The sequence below is a fragment of the Pelophylax lessonae genome (assembly GCF_965119305.1).
Source record: "Pelophylax lessonae genome assembly, chromosome: 5".
Classification (NCBI taxonomy): Eukaryota; Metazoa; Chordata; class Amphibia; order Anura; family Ranidae; genus Pelophylax; species Pelophylax lessonae.
In genome coordinates this window covers 343,165,764-343,190,046 of record NC_138772.1, presented here as the reverse complement: position 1 = coordinate 343,190,046, position 24,283 = coordinate 343,165,764, and the positions used below count along the sequence as shown (strand labels likewise).

The window sequence follows — 24,283 nt, the reverse complement described above, 5'->3', positions numbered from 1 at the left end:
GGGAAGCCAGTGACCCACGACCTGCGACCAGGGGGATCAGCCCGAGACCCAGCCCGCATGATCCTCTTCATCAGAAGAACTAACTAACGCTGACAAAAATAACAGCTAAGTAAAGGTAGAGAGAAAACTCAAACAAAATTTCAAAAAGAAGAAAGAGTCTGGGGCAGAAAGCCCCAGCACAGAAAAAGCCAGCCACTCCTGACAAGCTAGACATTAAAACTGAGATATGGTTGCAGGAAGTAGGAGGGTATTGACTGAGGGGACCACCCCTTGAGGGTGGGATATGTTAAAAGCTTTAATGTTAACATATTCTGTTGCCTAGCTACTCCTTCGGAGCAAAGTCTAATACCCCATATGTGACGAATATGAAGAGGCGGCGACTGTCGGAGGACGTAAGAGAAAAAAGATTTTAATAAAGTGTTAAAGCCAAAAATCTCTCCCGCAGTCTATTGCTGGCAGGTAGCCCATGCTCCATAGCAAACTATACCAGAGAAATAACGTTTTGCAAAACGTTAGCTGGCGGTATAGTGAATTGCGTTTGGGCGAATGCATGATAGCGCTGTAAATAGGCGTTAAAGAGGCGATAATTAGAAAAATGCACATATATATATATATATATATATATATATATATATATATATACACACACACATATATATATATATATATATATATATATATATATATATATATATATATATACACACACACATATACATATATATATATATATAAAATAATATATTATTTTTGACTAAAGAGTTCTGGGGTTTAACTGCCCATGCTCAAGCAGTTTTACATTTTTCACAGTTTTCTGTGGTTCTATATAGGAAGCAATAAAAATATATTTTTTTTGCCTATATATATATATATATATATATATATATATATTATTATTATTATTATACAGGATTTATAAAGCGCCAACAGTTTGAGCACCGCTTAACAAAATGAAGGCAGACATTACAGTTACAATACCATTTGGAACAAAAGGAATCAGAGGGCCCTGCCCATTAGAGCTTACAATCTAAAAGGGAGGGTCAATTGATACAAAAGGTAATAGCTGTGGGGGATGGGCTGATGGAGCAAGTGAAATAGTGTTATTAGTTAGTAGGCGGGTAGGCTTCTTTAAGAGAAGGGTTTTCAGGGATCGTCTAAAGATGGATAGATTAGGGGACAGTCGGACAGATTGGGGTAGAGAGTTCCAAAGAATGGGAGAAGCTCTGGAGAAATCCTTGAGGCGAGCATGGGAAGAGATGACAAGGGAGCTAGAGAGCAGGAGGTCTTGGGAGGACCGAAGAGAGCGGCTTGGTTGATATTTTGAGATCAGGTTAGTGATGTATCTGGGGGCAGAGTTGTGGATGGCTTTGTAAACTATTTTTAGCACTTTGAATTTTATTCGTTGGGTGAGTGGAAGCCAGTGAAGGGATTGGCAGAGAGGGGTGGAGGACACTGAACGGTTGGTAAGGTGGATAAGTCTTGCAGCAGCATTCATTCTGGATTGAAGGGGGGATAATCTATGTAAGGGTAATCCAATGAGGAGGGAGTTGCAATAGTCTAGGCGAGAGATAACCAGGGCGTGAATTAAAAGCTTGGTGGTGTCATTGGTTAAAAAGGGCCGTATTCTAGCGATGTTGCGGAGGTTAAGGAGGCATGATTTGGACAGGGATTGGATGTGAGCCTGAAAGGACAGTGCAGAGTCCAGGGTTACCCCTAGCACCAGTGGCGTAGCGTGGGTTGTCAGCGCCCGGGGCAAGGTAAGTAATTTGCGCCCCCTACAAAAACCTACTAGACCATTACACAGACCACTACACTGACCTAGCTGACCACTACAGAGACCTACCTTATTTCTACACCGACCTACCTGATTACTATACTGACACCTACACAGACCTACCTGACCACTACACTGACCTACCTGATTACTATACTGACACCTACACTGACCTACCTGACGACAACAACAGAGACCTACCTTATTCCTACACTGACCTACCTGATTACTATACTGACACCTACACAGACCTACCTGACCACTACAGAGACACCTACTCTGACCTACCTGATCACTACACTGAGCTACCTAATTACTATACTGACACCTACACTGAACTACCTGACCACTACACTGACCACTACACTGACCTACCTGTTTCCTGTACTAACCTACCTGATCACTATAATGACACCTACAGAGACCTATCTGACCACTACAGAGACCTACCTGACCATTACTCAGACCTACCTGTTTCTTGTACTAACCTACCTGATCACTATACTGACACCTACAGAGACCTATCTGACCACTACAGAGACCTACCTGATTCTTACACTAACCTACCTGACCACTACACAGACACCTACACTGACCTACCTGATTCCTGCACTAATCAACCTGATCACTACACTGAGCTACCTAATTACTCTACTGACAACTACACTGACCTACCTGACCACTACACAGACCTACCTGTTCAATAAATACCTACACTGACCTACCTGTTTCCTGCACTAACCTACCTGATTACTATACTGACACCTACACTAACCTACCTGACCACTACACAGACACCTACTCTGGCCTACCTTATTCCTACACTGACCTACATTATTCCTGCACTAACCAACCTGATCACTACACTGACCTACCTACACTGACACCTACACTGACCCCTACACTAACACCCCCTATACTGACCTCCCCATAACTGATAGCTACACTGACACCCCCATACACTGACAGCTACACTGACCCCCCATACACTGACACCTATACTGACCCCCCCCCACACTGACCCCCCCTACATTCCCACATACACTGACCCCCTCCTACACTGACCCCCCCCATACACTGACCACTACACTGACCCCCCTACACTGACACCTACAATGACCCACCTTCACTAACCCCCCTACACTGACATATACACTCACCGCCCCCATACACTGGGCCCTACACTAACACCCCCTATACTGACCTCCCCATAAACTGACACCCCTACACTGACACCCCCATACACTGACCCCCCCCCATACACCGACCCCCCATACATTTCCACATACACTGACCCCCCCATACACTGATCCCTACACTAACACCTATACTGACACCCCCATACACTGACAGCTACACTGACCCCCCCATACACTGACAGCTACACTGACCCCCCCATACAATTACACCTATACTGCCCCCCCCCACACTGACCCCCCCTACATTCCCACATACACTGACCCCTCCTACACTGACCTCCCTACACTGACCCCCCCATACACTGACCACTACACTGACCCCCCTACACTGACACCTACAATGACCCACCTTCACTAACCCCCCTACACTGACATATACACTCACCGCCCCCATACACTGGCCCCTACATTAACACCTATACTGACACCCCCTACACTGACCCCCCCATACACTTACACCTACACTGTGACCTATACTGACCCCCCTACACTGACCCCCCCCTACACTGACCCCCCTACATTTCCACACTTACCCCCCCATACACTGACACCCCCTACACTGACCCACCTCACCCCCTCCCATGTCCACTTCCCTGGGCCCCCGGGGGCAGGCAACACATCACTTACCTTGTTCTGTGTTCAAACACTGGCGAATCGAGGAGGCGATCCGGAGTGGAAGGAACAGCGTATCGGCAGCCAGCCCGGACAGCAGGGGGAGACTCCGGAAGCAGTGCTGCACATGCACTGAGCAACAGACTGCCATCTTCACCAACAACCAGCCCCGCCCCCTGGCCGCACATGACACCTTCAGTGGTACGCCGCTCTTCCTGCAAAAAGCGTCAGTCACGGAGCCAAGAAGAGGAGTGCGGCGGGCCGCTGGACGGGGCATCATCAGAATAAAGGGACACTATTAACTCGCGGATGGCGGGCGTGGGATGCGCCCCCCTAAATGTTGCGCCCGGTGCAAGTGGCCCCCTCAGCACCCCCCACGCTACGCCACTGCCTAGCACCCTGGCATGTGTGGAAGGACTGATAGTTGTTCCATTGATCTTGACAGAGAATTCCAGGGAAGGGGCACGTGGAGGAGGAAATATTATGAGCTCGGTTTTAGATAGATTCAGTTTGAGGAAGTGGTGAGACATCCAGGCTGATATGTCTGTTAGTAGATCAGTGATGAGGGAGGAGACTGATGGGGTGAGCTGAGGGGTAGAGAGGTAGATTTTTGGGTGTCATCAGCATAGAAATGGTAGCGGAAGCCATTAGCCGACCCAGGGAGGAGGTATAGATAGAGAATAGTACCGGTCCAAGGACAGAACCTTGGGGGACCCCAACAGTAAGAGGAGTTGCAGGGGAGTAAGTTGAATTGTAAGTGACACTGAAGGTGCGGTGAGATAGGTAAGATTCAAACCAATGGAGAGCACAGCCACGGAGACCGAGCAAACTGAGTTTTTTGAGAAGGAGGGGGTGGTCAACATTATCAAAGGCAGCCGAGAGGTCCAAGATTAAGAGTATTGAGTAGTGACCATTGGTTTTAGCTGTTAGTAAGTCATTTGTAAGTTTTAGGAGAGAAGTTTCTGTGGAGTGTTGCCGGCGAAATCCAGACTGAAGGGGATCAAGGAGGTTATTCTCAATGAGGTGCTTGCTCAGGCGGTTGTAGACTAAACGTTCAAGGAGTTTGGAAGCAAAGGGAGTAAGGAGATGGGTCTTAAGTTATTAAGATTGGTGGGGTCAAGTGAGGCTTTCTTTGGTATGGGAGTTACTAGCGCATGTTTTAGAGAGTTGGGAAAGATGCCAGTGGAGAGGGAGAGGTTGAAGATATGAGTTAAAAAGTGTAGGATAGAGTCAGAGGGTGACCGTAGTATTTGAGAAGTAACAGGGTCCAGGGGGCAGGAACTTAGGTGGGTATTAGAAAAAAATTGAGTGACTTCCTCTACAGTAGTTGGGTCAAACAAAGGAAGTATTGATTGTGCAGGAGGACAAGGTGTGTAAAGTGAGGGAGATATCTGTAGTGTAAAGATCTCTTCACAAATTGTATCAATCTTATTTTTAAAGTGATTGGCAATCTCTTGGGCAGTGAGTAAGTTAGTGGGTGGAAGTAATGGAGGACGAAGTAGAGCGTTGAAGGTGGAAAAGAGTTGACAGGGACTGTGTGAGAGGGTGTTAATGAGAGTGATAAAGTAGGTCTGTTTGGCAGTATGAAGGCAGGAACTGTATTTTTGGAGGGCAGATTTATATTGGCTGAAATCTTGCTGTGTCTTAGTCTTACGCCACAGACGCTCAAGAGCGCGACTATGTTTTTTGAGGCTTCTGGTATTGTCTGTCTGCCAGGGTTGTAGCGGTCGGGGCCTGATTCTGTGTGTAGTGAGGGGGGCCAAAGCATCCAGGGTAGATGACAGTGAACTGTTGTAGACAGAAGTGGCCATGTTGGGGCAGGAAAGGGATGAGATTGTGTTGAAGAGACAATCTGTAGCAGAAAAAAGAAGTGGAGGGTTAAGATGGCGAAGGTTTCTACGGGTAATTGTTCGGTAGTTGGAAGGTAAGGAGGAGGACAAGGAGAGACTGAAACTAATGAGGTGGTGATCAGAGAGAGGGAATGGAATGTTGGAGAGGTTGCGAGGAGTGCATAGGTAGGAGAACATGAGGTCAAGGCAGTTGCCATTAGAGTGTGTAGAAGCATGTGTCCATTATTTTAGGTCAAAAGAGGAGGTTAAGCTCAAAAGTTTAGAAGTAGCAGGAGTGTTAAGATTAACAGGGATGTTGAAGTCTCCAAGAATGATTGTGGGAATTTTGGAAGAGAGAAAGTAGGGTAGCCAGGCAGAGAAGTCATCAAGGAAGCCTGATACCGGTCCAGGAGGCCGATAGATCACAGCAATTCTCAACTAAACTGGAGAAAATAGACGAATACAGTGAGCTTCAAATGAGGAGAGAGACAGAGAAGGGGGTGGATGAAGAACCTCAAAAGTGCTTTGAGGGGAAAGCAGAATTCCAACCCCACCTCCTTTCCGTCCACTAGGCCTGGGAGAGTGAGTCCACAGGAGGCCACCATGGGAGAGGGCAGCAGGAGAAGGAGAGTCAGATTCTTGAAGCCAGGTCTCAGTTTTTGCAAGCAGGTTGAAGGAGTTTGTGATAAATAGGTCATGGACAGAGGTGAGTTTGTTGCAAACAGAGCAGGCATTCCAGAGGGCGCAGGAGAAGGGGGGGGGGGGGTTGGCTCTAGGCAGAAGAGGAATAGAAACCAGATTGTGTGGATTTCGGCTGGTGTCAGAGGATAGGGGGTGACGGGTATTTTTGCCAAAGGTAAATGATGGGGGTCCAGGATTTGGGAAAATATCTCCAGAGGTTAGGAGAAGCAGAAGGGTGAGGGAGGTGAGATGGGAGTATGATTTATGAGGGGGGACACATCTCAGTGTCCTGGAGGTTTTATTGGTGTGTGGGTTCAGAATCAGCAGGAGTTGATGAGTGCAGTATAAAAGGTGAGGATAGGAGTGAGGGTGATATATACAAGCTGTGGGGCGGAGAAGATGTGTGTGTATATACAGTATATATATATATATATATATATATATATATATATATATACATACACACACACACACACACACATATGCAAAAAACTGTATATTATTGTTGCTTCCTATATCGAAGCACAGAAAACTGAAAATTTGCAAACTGTATTGTTTTTGCAATCTATACATGTGTTTTTTTATTTTCATGCCTCTGTGTAGCTGTATCTTCTAGTGAACGATTGTGTTTTAAATGGAAAGGCAGGTTCATGCAAAGACTAACCCTAAAAGTATGTTGGGTATGTATAATGCTGTCTACAACTGTATATTGTAAGCTCTGTCCATTTATTCCATCAAGTATTTTTGCAGTGTAATTTTAATAAAGAATACTTGATTTGGAGGGGGGTCATTTCAATAATGAGCATTATGGGAAATGCAGGACAAAAACATCTAGGGCGGTCAAGGATTACCATCACTGGTCTAGGTAAAACATGTCCACTACATTTTATTTTTCTGTGTGCACCATTTTTAAAAAAAACATCAAAATCCCTTTAAAAAAGAATTAGCAAATGGCACATAGGCGTGCGCGTGTTCGCCGTGGACCGGAAATTACACCAAATTGGGTGCACACATTACAGGAAGTGGTCACAATACACTGGAGAAGAATGGTGCGGTCAACATTCAACCGTGAGGAACTGGCATTCATATGCAAAGTAAGTGTGTGGGGGGGGGGGTCTTATTGTAACCTGGGCTGTGGTTGTGGGGGCTTCTCGGAATCTGGAAGCCCCCTTTAACAAGGGAACCCCCAGATCCCGCCCCCCCCCCCCATGTAAATGGGTTTCAGGTACATCGTTTCCCTACCCATTCACCCAAAATTTTTCAAAAAGTAAACAAAAGAGAACCCAGTTATGGACAAGTCCTTTATTCCCAATCAAATTTCCAAAATAGTGTCCCCGCTAAGGAACGGCCACTGGATTAGAAAAAACACAAAAACCGCTTTGTCCCTTTTGAGGCTCCCCGCCATCTGCCAATTTGGATCTTTGGCAGCTCTTTTCTAGGCAAGGGGCGGGGCTACCTGGTTACATCACCCAGTGGCACCGCCCCTGTCTGACATCACGTGGCGTTTGGTTACGTCAGAAGGGGGCAGGATCACCGGGTGGTGGAAACGGGTGACCCCGCAACTTACCTAGAAAAGAGCTGTCAAAGATCCAAATTGGCAGACGGCGGGGAGCCTCAGAAGAGGCAAAGCAGTTTTTTATTGTGGCCAATATTGTGGGGACGGCAGACATCAGGATTGATGATGGATTTATATTACATTACAAATGAGCGACAACTTTACAATGATCATGCATTTGAGCACTATATATATATATATTGGAGATTTCTGTAATTAGCCACTTCCCAACCGTCGTATAGTAAAATGATGGTCGCAAAGTGGTTGTCCCATCCCGGCCAGGTGTCATATGACATCCAGCAGGATAGGCTGCTCTGCACACCCCCGGGGGATGCGCAGAACGGCGATCGGTGGTGCGGTGTGTCACTCTGACACACTGCTTCTCCGATCCCGGTAAAGAGCCTATGACGTAGTCTCTTTACCATGTGATCAGCTGTGTCCAATCACAGCTGGTCACATAGAAAATAGGAAGTGCCGTTACACCGTTGATCGCCTTTCCTCAGTTTGCACCTAACAGGCGCAAATAGAGGAGAGCCAATCGGCAGCTCTTCTGCCGGGGGGGGGGGGGGGCTGTGCTGGTAATCAGAGCATTGATTACCAGTGCAGACCCTTGGGGGTGCCACTAGAGCCACCAGGTTTGCCAATCAGTGCTCAGGGAGCCTGTTAGTGCCCTCCTCATCAGTGCTGCCCATCATTGCCATCTACAGTTCTATTCAAAATTATTCAACCCCCACTGAAATTGATTGTTTTGGCCAGTTTGACATTTGATTTTGATCATTCAGTCATCCTGCTTACAATTAAATCAAAGAGGCACGAGTAGGTCAGACAAATATAACATAACATTTATAATGAAATAACCACAAATGTATTTTCTGTGCTCACATCATTATCAGTTTTATTCAACCCCCAAGTGACATTCAATCTTAGTACAACATCCTTTTACAGTTATAACAGCTTTTAAACGTGAAGCATAGGTTGACACAAGTGTCTTGCAGCGATCTACGGGTATCTTCGCCCATTCGTCATGGGCAAAAGCCTCCAGTTCAGTCATATTCTTAGGCTTGTGCACTGCAACTGCTTTCTTTAGGTCCCGCCAGAGGTTCTCAATCGGATTTAAGTCTGGTGACTGTGATGGCCACTCCAAAATGTTCCAGCCTTTAATCTGCAACCATGCTCTAGTGGACTTGGAGGTATGCTTGGGATCATTGTCCTGTTGAAAGGTCCAACGTCTCCCAAGCCTCAGGTTTGTGACGGACTGCATCACATTGTCATCCAATATCTCCTGGTACTAAAGAGAATTCATGGTACCTTGCACACGCTGAAGCTTCCCTGTACCTGCAGAAGCAAAACAGCCCCAAAGCATGATTGACCCCCCGGCCATGCTTCACAGTAGGCAAGGTGTTCTTTTCTTCATAGACCTTGTTCTTTCTCCTTCAAACATAGCGTTGATCCATGGGCCCAAACAGTTCTATCTTTGTTTCATCAGTCCACAGAACACTATCCCAAAACTTCTGTGGTTTGTCCACATGACTTTTGGCATACTGCAGTCGACTCTTCTTATTCTTTGGAGACAGCAAGGGGGTGCGCCTGGGAGTTCTGGCATGGAGGCCTTCATTACGCAGTGTAAGCCGTATTGTCTGAGCAGAAACTTCAGTACCCACATCTGACAAATGTTTTCTCAGTTCCTCAGCAGTCACACAGGGACTTTTCTCCACTCTACTTCAGGTAGCGCACAGCAGTCGAAGTCAGCATCTTCTTTCTGCCACGACCAGGTAGCGTTTCAACAGTGCCCTTTGCCTTGAATTTGCGAATGATGCTTCCTATGGTGTCTCTTGGTATGTTTAACTGCTTGCCGACCGCCGCAAGTAGATTTACTGCGGCGGTCAGCCCCTGCCAGGCAGAGTGACGTTAATTAACGTCACTAGCCTGGGAGGGTCTGGGGAGCGAGCGCGCGCCCGCGGAGGCGCGCTCCCGCTCCCGCGCGGTCACGCACCCCCCCCGCGCGTGTGACCAGCGGACCCGATGTCCGCCGGCCACTCGGCGATCGTCGGGGGAAGAGGGAGAATGTCAGGCAGCTTGTGTAAACAAGCTGCCTGTCATTCTCATCGCTGTAAAGACACTGATTACACGGATCTAGTATGTAGATCCGTTGATCAGTGTCCTTACAGCTCAAGCCACAGCCAATCACAGTAAGAATCACGCCCCTAGGGACACACACAGCCCCTCCCTCCCAAATAAAGTTAACCCCTTCACTGCCAGTGTATTTTTACAGTAACAGTGCATATGTATAGCACTGATTACTGTAGAAATGTCACTGGTAACCCCAAAAGTGTCAAAAATGTCAGTCAAGGGTCCGATCTGTCCGCCGCAATGTCGCAGTACCGCAAAAAAAAATCGCAGATCGCCGCCATTACGCGTTAAAAAAAAAAACAACAAAAATGACAAAAGTCTTTCCCTTTGTTAGTAAACGCGATAACTTTTGCGCAAACCAATCAAAATACGCTTTTTGCGATTTTTTTTACCAAACATAGGTAGGATAAAACAAATTGGCCAAAAATGTTAAAAAATTTTGATTTTTACATTTTTTTTTTGGGGAATTTCATATAAAAAAATGTGAAAAATATTGTTATTTTTGCAAAATTGTCGCTCTTTTTTTGTTTATAGCGCGTGATCAAAAAATTGCACAGGTGATCAAATACCACCAAAAGAAAGCTCTGTTTGTGGGAAAAAAAGGACGTCAAATTCGTTTAGGTACAGCGTCGCACGACCGCGCAATTGTCCGTTAAAGTCACGCAGTGCCGAATCGCAAAATACCCCCTGGTCTTTTAGCAGGAAAATCCTCCGGGGCTTAAGTGGTTAACATCTTTGCAATCTTCTTATAGCCATTGCCCTTCCTGTGAAGAGTAATCACCTCTTCTCTTGTCTTCCTGGACCATTCTGTTGACTTCACCATGTTTGTAACCACACCAGTAAATGTCTAGAAGGAGCTGAGTATCACAGTCATTTTAAAGCTGCCTAATTGGTGCTTATTAGGCTTTATTGCTGCTCCCTGACATCCACAGGTGTTTTCAATACCTGATTGAAAACACTTCAATGAACCTCTGTTCTTCAGAGTGGTAGTCTTTAAGGGGTTGAATAATTGTGTCAATGAAGAATTCACAAAAGAAACATTTACTACTGTATTACAAAACCAATTGATGTAATTTTAGTTGCATATGGTTCTTTAAGAAGTCCTTGTAGGATTTCATTCTGAATACAATTACAAATGTACACTAAATTCCCTAAAACCCTTTACAGCATTGGGGGGGTTGAATCATTTTGAATACAACTGTATAAGTGCCGCCCACCTGTGCCCATCATTGCCACCTATCAGTGCCCATCAATGCTGCATATCAGTGCCCCATCACTGCCCCCTCATCAGTGACTTCCAGTGCAGCCTCATCAATGCTCGTCAGTGCAAAAAAAAAAAAAACCTATTGATTTACATAAACAAAAAGAAATTTTATTTTTGGTCAAACTTTTAGGTCTTTTTTTATTTGTTTAGCAAAACAAAAAAAAAAACATTGCGGTGATCAAATACCACCAAAAGAAAGCCCTCTATTTGTGTGAAAAAAAATGTCATAAATTTAGGTTAGGTACAGGGTTGCATGACCGCACAATTGTCATTCAAAATGCAACAGCACAAAAAGCTGAAAAATGGCCTGGGCAGGAAGGGGGTGTGAATGCCCTGTAAGGGTAATTGTGCTCAGCTCAATGGTTTAGTGGTTAGTGCTCCTATCTATAAACACTGAGAACATGAGTTCAAATCCCAAGTATGCCATCACCTCCTTAAATTTTAGACAGCTGTAAATACTGAAACTTGGCAAAACGCCTAATTGCAACCGCCACATATGCATGTCTGTTTCTTGAATATATACGTGGCCATTTACATGCAATTTTAGGTGATGTAGCCAATGTTTTACTATGTGGCAAAAAAATAATCATACACAACTGTGAACACACAGGGTGTTAGCATGGTTGGGGCTCGAATTCATGACCTAGCAATCTTTGTCCATGAACATAGACCAGTGGTCCTCAACTCCGGTCCTCGGGGGCCCACTAACAGGCCAGATTTTAAGTATTACCTTGGAGAGATGCAGACTAGAATACTGCAATCACTGAGCAGCAAATGAGATCACCTGTGATGTAATTTAGTTATCTTGCAAACCTGGCCTGATAGTGGGCCCCGAGGACCACTGGCATAGACCACTACACCAAAGTGCTGAATACAATCAGACATGCCTGAAAGTTTCAGATGAATAAAGAATGAAGATTGATAATTAGACAGCTGTGTAGTCTGCTATCATTAAATCTAAAGGTTAAAACACATAAGATACATAACTATACCTAAAAAATGAACCATAATAGATGACATTGCTGTGTAATACTGATTCAGAATAGAGGAATTTCCTTTTATAAAAAAAAGGCAACAGCAATTTGGTTAATTCCAAACCCGAATCCACTATTTGGTTAACTCCAAACCGGAATTCACTAAAGCATCTAGTTAAAGTTTTAGCTCTCACAGCTTCACCTAATTAAGATGCTAATGAGCCTAGCTTGAAGTTAGTTTTGGAGAAGTGAGCAGCTCTAGTCCTTTCTCTTAGTGAATTAGGCCCCCCTTGTCTGATTTGTCCGCCGCAATATCACAGTCCTGCTATACGTCGCTGATCGCTGCCATTACTAGTAAAAAATAAAAATATCCCATAGCTGGAGAAGTTATAACTTTACCACAGATATGAAGCATAATACATATTGGCCTAAATGTATGAAGAAATTGAAATGTTTTAGAGCAGAAAGTAAAAAATATTGTTTTTTTTTTTCAAAATTGACAGTAAAACTAAAAACCACAAAGGTGATCAAATACCACCAAAAGAAAGCTCTATGTGTAGGAAAAAAAGGACATAAATGTATTTTTGTCTCAGATTTAGATTTGTCTCAGATCTGTATCGCAGAAAATTGCCTGGTCAGGAAGGGGGGTAAACCTTCCAGAGCTGGAGTGGTTAAAATAATGCAGTGTTGTATCGCAAATATTGGCCTAGTCATGAAGGGGGGTAAATCTTCCGGAGGGGAAAGTGGTTTAAAAAAAAAAAAAAAAAAAGGGGGTGAACCTGTGCATTAACCACATTAAGACCGCCCATCGCAGATTTACTGCGGCAGGCAGCCTCTCCTGCATGAACCGACATAGCCATACGTCAGTCGCGCATCGCCAGCGGCATGCTCCTACCCCCACTAGGTAGCGGGGATGGCGATGCACAAGACCAGCGGCACCGATTGCCGCTGGCCACTTGCGATTGCTCCCCGCTGAGAGAGAAGGACGGTATGCTGTTGTAAACACAGCTCACCGTTCTTCTCTCTGAAATGATCACCGAACCCCTATGATCCTTCTATATAGGATCACAGGTCTCTATGATCATTTCACAAGCCCAGCCCCCATACAGTTAATAAACACTCCCCTAGGCTCACACTTAACCCTTTGATCACCCCTAGGTTAACCCCTTCCCTGCCAATGTCATTATTACAGTAACAGTGCATATTTTTAGCACTGATTACTGTAGTAATGTCACTGGTACCCCCCAAAGTGTCAAAAATGTCAGTTAGGGTTCTGATCTGTCCGCCACAATGTCGCAGTCCCGCTATAAATCACAGATCGCCGCCATTACTATTAAAGAAAACAATAAAAATGACATAAATCTTTCCCGTAGTTAGTAGACACAATAACTTTTGTGCAAACCAATCAAAATACACTTATTTTTTTACCAAAAATATGTAGCAGAAAACAAATTGGCCTAAAAATGTTCAAAAAATTTGATTTTTAAATTTCTGTTTTGGGAATAACCTATAGCAGAATGTGAAAAATAGTTTTTTTTTTTCACAATTGTCGCTTATTTTTTTTGGTAATAGCGCAAAAAATAAAAATCGCACAGGTGATCAAATACCACCAAAAGAAAGCTCTATTTGTGCGGGAAACAAAGGGCGTAAATTTCGTTTGGGTACAGCGTCGCACGACTGCGCAATTGTCCATTAAAATAATGCAGTTCCGCAAAATAGGGACTGGTCATGAAGGGGATAAAACCTTCCAGGGCTGAAGTGGTTTAAGAGGGCAAATCCTTCAGATCCCGAACTGGTTAATAATCACATTGACTTGTGATTTTCCTTCCATGTAACATTAAGCTCCTCATTTGAACTGTTCAGGTTTGTAGCAATTCTACAAGTAAGATCCATTGAGTAATCTCCTGGATAATTGTGCCTCTATAGACTGCACCAACGTTCTTAGCAGAGCAAAGCTGAACATCCCTCCCGCAAATCGTAAAAGAAGAATTGCACAATACCCTCAACCCATACCCTTTTCTCTAGGCCCCGCCTCCACCAGCCACCAATCACTAGCACTGCGCGGAAGACGCACGCTGCCGATTACGCAACCTCACGTCACGAGCCGCTGTGGAACGCCTCGCACTTCTTTCCTTTCTCCCTTCAAACGAGCGAACTACGCTTCCCATCGGCCAGCGCGCGCGGGGACGTCATTGCGTCACACAGGAATTGCACGAGCGCAGTTCCAGGCAGGCGGTAAACCGAGAGGAGTGGAGGCCCCGTGTTCGTGGGTAGACCGAGCAGCGAGTTCGGCGGGAGCCAGACCTAAGGGCCAAACTGTTCCGCTTCTCCAGACTCGGGGAAGAGCGCCTCTTCTGACTGCCTTGTCTACGGACCTGTACAGCGCGACGGCAGAGCCTCGGGCCGGAGTGACCCGAGGAGGAGTCGGCCGGATGGCGGCAGCCGGAGGAGGAGGAGGGTTAGGCACAGGAGGTAAAATCCGGAGCCGGCGGTACCACGTGAGTTCTGGAAGGACCCCGTACACCAAGACCCGCCAGCAGAACCAGCAGGTGTGTGTGCGCTCCTAGCGTGCGTGTATGTGTGTCCTGCCGGACATGTGATTTGTGCCGGCCCTCGGTACTGCATTCATTTCTATGGGCCTACTGGGCACTTCCGCTCAAACTTACCATAAAGCAGCTCAGACAGGTTTTATTTCATTTCAGGTACCTAGAGTAAGAAACAGCTGACTTGCTACTTTTCAGGACAGTCCCTACCTTTGAATAATAATGCCTAGTACTATTACAAAAAATGTAACAGAAAAAGACATGCTTACCTTTCCGCCACCTTCCTCATTGCAGGGCGTGATGTCACTACCCTTCCGGCGAGATTCCTGGGAGCCCCCCCAAATCTCATAAAAAGCCAGTCCAAATTCAGGCTGATCTCTCCATCCACGAGATCTCGCCAGAAGGAGCGTGATGTCACTCTCGTCTAGGTGTAAGGCCAGGGTAAGGTAAGTATATACACCACAATTCATAAAGACTGGCATCGATTTTGCAAAAGTATCAAGCGTACATTCTAAGGCCCCTTTCACATGGGTGCCTATGGGTGGGGGGATCGCTCTGCTGATCCTCCGATGAGCAGGCAGATGAATCGGTCTGTCTCTGCTCACTGTGCAGAGCGGAGAGTTGACAGTCCTGCTCTCCTCTATGGTGAGATCCAGTGAAGATGGACAGCCTGTTTGGTTTCATTTTATCCTATCTAATCTCCCAGACGGATGGAAAATTAGGACCACTGTCCGTCTAGATTTTGCAGATGTCAGCGGACATGTCACTGCTGACAGCCACGGCTCTAATGGAGGGTCCGATCTGAAACTGACAGGCAAACCTGATTGGACAGCCTGTGTGAAAGGGGCCTAAAAGTGGTATGGCGTGTCGAATTCATATACTGGTCTAAATCTTGTATTTGATTTTGGTGCATGCTGTATTTCTTTTAGAATCCATGTATACACTTTAACCAAAATCTGTCTCCGTACACCAAATGGAAGTTAGAGGTTGTAAACCCATGCAATTTTTATTTTTTTTGGCAACCTGTAAGAGAAACACATAATGAGCTAGTATGCATCGCATACTAGCTCATTATGCAATACTTACCTTAGAATGAGCCCGTGCCGTCCACTCACCTCTGATGGGCAACATGTCCAGTCGCCCGTCTTCCGGGATCGCGGCATCCGGCCATCTGATTGGCCGGAGCCGAGGTGACGTCACTCCCGCACATGCGCGCGGGAGCCGACAGTCACGGGTCTCTGAAGAAATGGCACCAGCGGCCGTTCCTTCAGAGCGCATGCACCAGTGACGTCTCTGGCTGCATGTAAGGTAAATATCTCCTAAGCGGTACATGTTTAGGAGATATTTACAGTACCTATAGGTAAGCCTTATCATAGGCTTACCTATAGGTAAAAGTGTCAGAGGAGGGTTTACTTCATTTAATCTTATTCAGCTCCACTTTCATAAGGTGGGAATTGTTGGTATTTTAATTTGAGTGTGAAGCATAATGTAGATGTGGAGCAGATAGATTAGAACTACCTGAGTTTGGCGCACAATTTGCTGTCAGGGCCAAAACTGTAACCAATGTTTTTTGGATTGGGCACAACACCTTCACCAGGGCAGTGTGGTGTACTAATCCCAAAACAGTAAAATCATTCTATAAATGCAATAAAGCATGCTTGTTATACTCACTGTGAAACCTAGGGCATTAATCCTGTGCATCCCTGATCCCGTCTTCTATAATTCTCCTCTTTACTGTCCCAGATCAGTCTCCTGATACTACAAAGTCTTGGGGGCACTCTGCACATGCTCAGTTTGGTGTGTGTTGCTAGAGTTTTTTTTTTTTTGGTAGGGTGCATGTCATCAGGGCATAGCCAATCAGCACTGTCCAGACAGAGGATTAGGGGGTCTTGCACCCTCATAGGACAGTCAGAGGAGAATTTAACCTACAAGCTTTAACCAGTGCTCAACCAGACATTTATAGAAGTCACAAGACTGCTATATACTGCGGATGAGAAAAGGCATTTAGCAGTTTATATTTACTAAAATATTTCCATGTTCTGTGTATTGTGGGAGACCAGATATAGTGAATGTAGGGTCCTGGGTTTAGTAACACTTAAAAGTGGTTGTAAAGGCCGAATGTTGTTTACAGTTGTATGCATGAAGGTATAAAAAACACCTGTGTGCTGCTCCCCCCTAATACCTGAGCCCCCTCTCAATCTAGCCATGTGCACAAGAGCCTCGGCTGCCCCAGGACCTCCTCGTCGTTGGCTGAGGCAGCAGTGGGAGCCATTGGCTCCCACTGCTGTCCATCACAGCCAATGAGGAGAGAGAGGGACCAAGCCATGGCTCTGTGTTTTATGGGCGCATAGAGCAGAGCTTGGGAGCGAGCATGCACCAGTGCCCCTATAGCAAGCACCTTGCTGTTGGAGGGGCACTGGTCCAGGGGGAGGAACTAGGAGTGACAGTGAGGGTCCAGAGTAGAAAGGGAATCGGGGCTGCTCTGTAAAACCATTGTTCTCGCCTGGCTCTGTGAAGCCCGCTGTCGCCTGAAAACAGATCACAGGTGTGCAGAAAAAACTGCACTCCTGGGATTCACAAAAAGCTTTGGCTGTACTTCTCCTTATAACCACTTAACCTTTGGAAGATGTAAACTCCCCACCCTTCATGACCAGGCCATTTTTTGGGATACGGCACTGCGTTACTTTAACAGACAATTGTGTGGTCGTGCAACGCTGTACCAAAATAAAGCTTGTCCTTTTTTTTCCCCCACAAATGGAGCCTGCTACATGTTTTTTAATAACCAATAGGCGTTTTGATTTTTGCACAAAGGGTATAGTGTATACTAGAGCTGCATGATTCTGGATAAAATGAGAATAACAATTTTCTTTTGCTTAGAATAAAGATTACGACTCTCCCATGATTATCTGGGTAATATCTTTTACATTCTACAAAAAAAATGGGCTAACTTTACTGTTTAGTTTTTATTAAATTCATTAAAGTCTATTTCCCTTGTCGTCTTTCAGGAAAGGCACTTCTGAGAGAACCTGGCTCCTCCCTTCATAGGAAACACCACACCAATCTAATAGATTTAAGCCTCCTTCCAGCTGGCTGCCTCAGTTCTGGTGTTTCCTCCCAGCGGGGAGACACCGTCCAAAGAGGAGCCATAGCTGAGGCTGGGAAGCTGAAGCTAAAAGAGAGCCAGGTACTCTCAGAAGCGGCCAGAAAGACAGCACCGGGGGGGAGGGGCTTACCTGTCGGCCGCAAGAAGGATATGCATCACCCCAGCCCCGCTTAGGGGGGCGTTCAGGCTGGGGGGCCTGCTCTCCTTGCTCGGGGAGAGCGTCCGGCGATTGTGCACTGCCCCCCGCTGTACGGCTGGTGTGGAGCAACCGGGCCGGATGATGGGGGACGCCACTTCGGTAGGGGCGGGCACTTCCGTCGGCAACCACGACTTACGGTTCCGGGTCGCGGCGGTGAACGGGCCAGATATGAAGACTGGTGCATTCAAACTGCTGGGGGACAGCTGCCTGAAGGTGTTTGTGAGCCACTCCAAGAGCTATGTCAGAGGCATAGGTGTCAGGGACTGCTCCGGGGGAGAACGGCACCAGCCACCATAAGGTAAGGAGACCTGGGGAGGTACTCCCTTACTTTCCTCCCACTAGCCGCATTTCCTTTCCCCTAGAGGCTCTTTAAGGGGATCAGGGAGGCTTGAGGGTTACACTGTGGGATCTTTTGGTGATGGTCGTCCCTAGTAACACCCTCTGTTGGGGCAAGCTGTGCGGGCTGGGGGCACTAGTAGGAGTATGTTTTTACTATGAACAAAAACAGCCCATATTGCTAAGAGATGCCCTTCCTGCAAGGAAAACATGGGGGAATCCTGGACTAAACCTTTATGCACAGAGTGTCTGGATAGTTTAGTCAGAGAGCACACTGAAAGTAAAAATGCAGACTTAGCCACATCTGTCAAGGAGCTTACTAGCACTTTCCAGTCCTTTAAGGATTTGTTTGCTAACATCCAGCTTCCGCAGAGTTCCCCCCAGTTGGCACGGCAGAAAATTGCTCCAACGCCGCAGGTACTACCTTCTACAAGTGGGGAGGCACCTGCGGGTTCTGAACGTCAGGGGGAAGAGTGCGATAGCACACCCCCCAATTCCCAAGGGAAATCTGAGGCAGAGGGGTCGGATGGGGAATCCAACAGAACCTCTAGGTACAAACTGTCTCTGGAAGAGGTGGATGGCCTTCTAGCGGCTATCCACACCACTCTGGGAATCCAAGAAGAAAAGAAAGCCTTATGCCTACATGATCAGATGTATGCTTGTCTGGGCAAACCTAAGAAAAAGGTTTTTCCAGTACAGGAGGTCCTAGTAGACACCGTAAAGGGAGAATGGCAGGACTAAGAAAGGAAACCCTTCTTTTCAGGGGCTCTAAAGAGAAGATTTCCTTTTTCTGAGGATGATGCAGCAGTTTGGAACAAATCACCTAAACTGGACGCAGCCTTTTCACGAGCTTCCAGGCATACGGATTTGGCTTTCGAGGATATGGGGTCGCTTCCTGATCCCATGGATAAGCGGGCAGACTCCCTCCTTAAGAAAGCTTGGGACTCATCTCTGGGAAACCTAAAGCCTGCCATGGCAATTACTGTGGTAGTCAGAAACATGGAGTATTGGCTAACACAGATAAAAGCGCACATTGAGGCGGGTACTGCTAAGACCATATTGTCCTCCTTTCCCATGCTGCTACGGGGAGTAGCATACATTGCAGATGCCTCCGCAGAGTCGGTGCGCATGACGGCCAGGTCATCTGCCTTAACCAATTTGGCTAGGAGAGCCCTCTGGTTAAAAACTTGGCAAGGAGACGGGGGATCTAAAGCCAAGCTGTGTGGGATCCCATTTACAGGGGACCACCTATTTGGTCCAGGGTTAGAGACCATCCTAGATCAAACGGCAGATTGGAAGAAATCCTTTCCGGTAAAACAGGGGAAAAAGATGGGGTTCAATAGAAGGTCTTATCCCCAAAAGAATTTTTAAGCTCCAAGAAAATCTGAAGGGCAGAGGAAATCCTGGAGTAAAAAAAGAAAGGCCTGTGGGGGGGGGGGGCTATTTTTTGCCCTCCTGAACAGCCCAGGAAGTCGCAATGACAAACTCGCCACAGATAAAAGCGCACATTGATGACAACCTTGCCACAGATAAAAGCGCACCATGGCCAGCTTTACTCCTGAACAGACATAGGGCTCGTATACACCCGTGATAGCCTTTGCTGTCCCTCTGAAAAGTTATCCACCACAGATCATTTTTCAGAGGGAAGTTGATGGGCAACTGTCAAACACATGAGGGTAAAATTTTTAATGCGGTGACGAAGCAAAGCATCTTTGCCACAGCATGTGTACAACCCCCCTGGCTGCTGTTTTAGGTTGGGGAGGGAGAAAGGTTGTAAAACCACAGCTGAACTTCCTATTTTTAATGCTCCCAGCTGCATGTCAGAACGAGCCCATATAGCTCTGGTGCAATGCAGAGACATGCGGACCAACTGCAGGTTTCCGCACCGACCATCTGGATTTTAGTGTGAACATGACCCATCGAAACAATTGTTTGTGTGGAAACCTGTTTTTCTATTACAGATAGTGAACCTTATAGGGGGAGGGGCCCCCAACCCTTTTAAGTGGATCTTTCATTTTACTGCATGTTTTAAATGACAGTAGTGAATGTTCTATTCTGGTGACTATGTCAGACCTGGACAAATTGCAGCCCCAGGGCCACATATGGCCGTTTGGCTGTCCCTATTTGACCTGTGATGCCTCCACTGTCAGCTTCCTTACTGAACTCAATGGGCACAGCTTATCAAACTCTTCCCCAAAATCTGCTTTGTATCTTTAGTCTAAACTTCTGGGAAAATCAGTAAGCTAATCGCACTAGGAGGATATGACATTTCTGGAGGAGCATTCCGTACACCATCTATGTACGGAACGCCTCCAGGTTGCCACATTGCATTGAGTTTTACAAAAAATGATGGTGCTGCAGATTGAAAAGGAAAGATAATTTTTAATAAAGTGGAGTTGCCCTTTATGCTTTCAGCTACCTTTTCTAAGACTTCCCTTCCCATAGGTCGACAACTCTGCTCTGCGATTTCACTTTAGAACAGCAGCGTTGTCACCCGATTCCAGGAAGTGGAAAAAATCAGTTCTGCTGGCAAGATCAAGAAGTAACAAATTCGGCATTGGAAAAAAAAAAAATAGTGACACTCTTTATTTTGTCCTTAGTTCCACTTTAGCATCAAAGAATTCACCTGACTTTTGCATTGGCTAAATACATAAGCATGGAGGGGGGGGTGTCATTTTCTTAAGAGATGTATGGCTTTTTTTTTTTCCCATATACATACTAACCTAGATGGATGCAGCATCAGTCCCCCGGCGCCTCTGCACTGAGAACTGAGCAATCTAATACAGCCAAGTGCTCGGTTCTGACAGCTCCCCGAGCAGAGAGCTGCTGGCTGTCAGTCACAGCTCTCTGCTCTGCCCCCTACCACAGGCTGTAGAAGTGATCAGATGCATATTCCGCCCAAATCACTTTACAAGAGAGCCAATAGCCTGCAGAGAAAAAGTAAACAAACTCCTGGAGTCAGTTTACATGTCAGTACTGCTGCTATCCTTCATGGTGGTGGCAACAAAAGGATTAGAGAAAGTTAAGTTAGAGCAGATTGCACAGTGAACACAGTTAAATTGCAGGAAGCAAGTAAACTGAACAGCAGTACTAGATACATGTATTCTCTTGCTAGAATATGGAGGTGATTATGTAAACAATTTAAATTTATCCAAACCTTTATAAACTGAACACTTCTGGATTTATTTAACATACAAAATTGTTTATTTTTCTTTTATTTAGTTCAAACATTGTGCATGGTTCTACAACTATTTTCTCTCCACTCATTTGTATTGTGCAGTAAAATTGTAAGGACCTGGGGGGAGGGGTGTGTTTTCTCAGCAGACACGTGCTTATTTCCTGAACATGTGCACTTCTGTCTCGTACTATACCAAACAGCACACATACAAGGCCAAAAGACAGTAATGTTTTTATTGCTGCTTTACTATTTTTTTTTTTTTTGTAAAATTCCTCTAAATGGCAATATTTAGATTTAATATTTTTTTTGAGGAATCTTTTGTTTGTAGCATATATGTAGAATTAATAACTACAGTGACGATCATTGAATTAAAAGGTTTTTGGGTGCAAAAGTTTTGTGTATAGTAGGTTTTTTAAGCTGATCTCTGGGCAAAAACAGAAGTATGTTTGTGGCTTACCTGAAACTTTTTCTCTATCAGCGCTGTATAGCACTCTTTCTCTGCCAGTGAATCACCTGTAGCAAACTATTTTACTCTTCAGCTCTCACACATGTACACCCTTACGGACTACTAGAGCAATGTTTCTGTTTCTGACATAGGCCTGTTTGATAACCAGTTTGCGAGTTATAGCCGAATGACGGCTACTGCATGGCCGCACTTTGGCGGGAGGTTGTCATATGACTTCCTCCCATGCTGACGCTTTCTGCGTGCCCCCTGCAGCGCGCATCGACAGCGATCTGTGATCCCTGCGTCCTTGGGACACAGCTGATCACGGATCGGAGTAAAGAGCCTATCGCGGTGGTTCTTTACCATTAGGGCAGCCTCATAAGTGCCCTCAGTTAACAAACTAAAAAAAATGTTTTATTTCACCAAGAAAGCTCGATCTGTCTAAGAAAAATATGATTCAAATTTTGTTTGGGCGCAGTGCTGCATGACCGCGCAATTGTCATTCAAAGTGCGACAGGGCTGAAAATTGGCCTTGGCAGGAAGGGGGTATGAGTTCCCCCGTGCCCAGTAGGCAAGTGGTTAAAAACTGTCATTACTTTGAATTTAAAAGAATATTTGTATTAGGGGTCGACATATAGATTTTTTTTTCCAGGGCAGATACCTATTTTTGGCCGCCTTTTAGGTCGATAACCAGTGCCGATATTCTGTGCAACACTGTTACCTCCTATCACATGCAGTGTATCACTTGCCACTGTGACCTGCCACTAGAGCTGCACAATTATTCGTTAGAAAATCGCGATCTCGATTTACCCCCCCCCCCCCCCCCCCCATGATCTGAAAACTGCGTTTCCTCTATTCATACAGAGCTGTAATTTGTGCACTCACAGCTGTGAAAAAAAAAATCAATTCAACATTTTAATTTAAAAAATTGTCAACATTGCTAAGGCAGGGAGATATACTATGAGACCCCGTTCACACAGGGGCGACACGACTTGATGGGGCGTGCACCTCGGCGGCATGCACCTCGGCGCGACTTGCATGGACTTCATATCATTGAAGTCAATGCAAGTCACCTCCGGGTCGCCCAAAGTAGTACAGGACCCTTTTTCTAAGTCGGAGCAACTTGTGTCGCTCCTATTAGAACGGGTCCTGTGCTAATCAGTGGCGAGCGACCCACTGCGACTTGTCAGGCGACCACGTGTCTGCTGGGAAAACACACCCCTCCCCCCAGGTCCTTACCAGAGACCCTAGAGAAGAAAATGGCGATCGTTGCAATATTTTGTCACACTGTATTTACGCAGCGGCCTTTCAAAGGCAATTCTTTTGGGAAAAAATACACTTTAATGAATTTAAAAAAAATAAATTAAACCGTAAAGTTAGCCCAATTTTTTTGTATAATGTGAAAGATGTTACGCCGAGAATCGTGATCTTTATTCGAAGCAAAAAAGTTATTCTCGTTTTTTATCCAGAATCGTGCAGCTCTACCTGCCACCCAGATGCAGCGTCACCTGCCACCCAGGTGGCATCCTATGCATTAAGATAAAAAGCCTTCTGTGTGTAGCAGCCCCCCCTCCCAGCACCCCTAATACTTACCTGTGCCTCCTCTGTCCAGCAATGTCCACCAGTCTCCCTCCTGATTTGCTGAGATACACCCGCTGTGCCATTGGCTCCCGTGGCTGTCAATAAAAGTCAGTGAGCCAATCAGGAGAGAGGGGGCAGGGCCGAACGGCAGCTCTGTGTCTAAATGGACACACAGAGCTGCAGCTCAGCTCGGTTGCCCCCATAGCAAGCTGCTTGCTGTGGAGGCACTCGATAGGAGGGAGGGAGCAGGAACGAGGGACCCGAGAAGAGGAGGATCCGGGCTGCTCTGTGCAAAGCCTTTACAATCACTTTACAAAATAAAAAAAGTGGTGTTCTACTTTTTGTTCAGCGTCTTTTAGAAAAAAAGATTAGTGGTACTATAGGTTTTTAGTATTTTTGTCCTGGTAAAATTACACCTAATTTATGATTTTCGTTCAAAGCATTGCAAAGATATTTACAAATTAAAGGATTTTTATTACTTTTTGTGCACGATCAAATAGTTTTTAGTACAATTGGTTAAAAATAGAAAAAAAACAAAAAATAGGCTGGTAAACTTGGCTTGAAAGATTTTTTTTTTTTCTGATTTTCACAGCAACTTGTGCGCCAAATTCAGGGAGTTCTTATGTGCTCTACATTGTGGCACAACACCTGAACCGAATTAAAAAATACCAACGGGATGTTTTTTTTTTTTTTACAAAAGTGGAGCAAATTATAGTGATATTAAAGTAGTCTTGTTATTTTAAAACAAAAAAAAAATCCTGTTTTGTTTACTTGCTCTGCGTAATGGTTTTGCACAGAGCAGCCCAGATCCTCCTCCTCGGATCCCTCGCCAGCACTCCCAGCCCCTCCTCCAGAGTGCTCCCATAGCAAGCCGCTTGTT

General features: G+C 45.6%; 1 protein-coding gene across 1 annotated transcript in view; it reads left to right on the top strand.

Moving 5' to 3' along the window:
- Positions 1-14,154: 14,154 nt before the first annotated feature.
- NUP153 (nucleoporin 153) overlaps positions 14,155-24,283 on the top strand; it is a gene marked incomplete at its 3' end in the record, with an annotated part of 225,693 nt that continues 215,564 nt past the window's right edge. Inside the window, exon 1 of the mRNA XM_082258966.1 lies at positions 14,155-14,567. Coding sequence (XP_082115092.1) covers positions 14,451-14,567 — 117 coding nt within the window. The 5' untranslated portion in view covers positions 14,155-14,450. The remainder of the gene's footprint in view (positions 14,568-24,283) is intronic.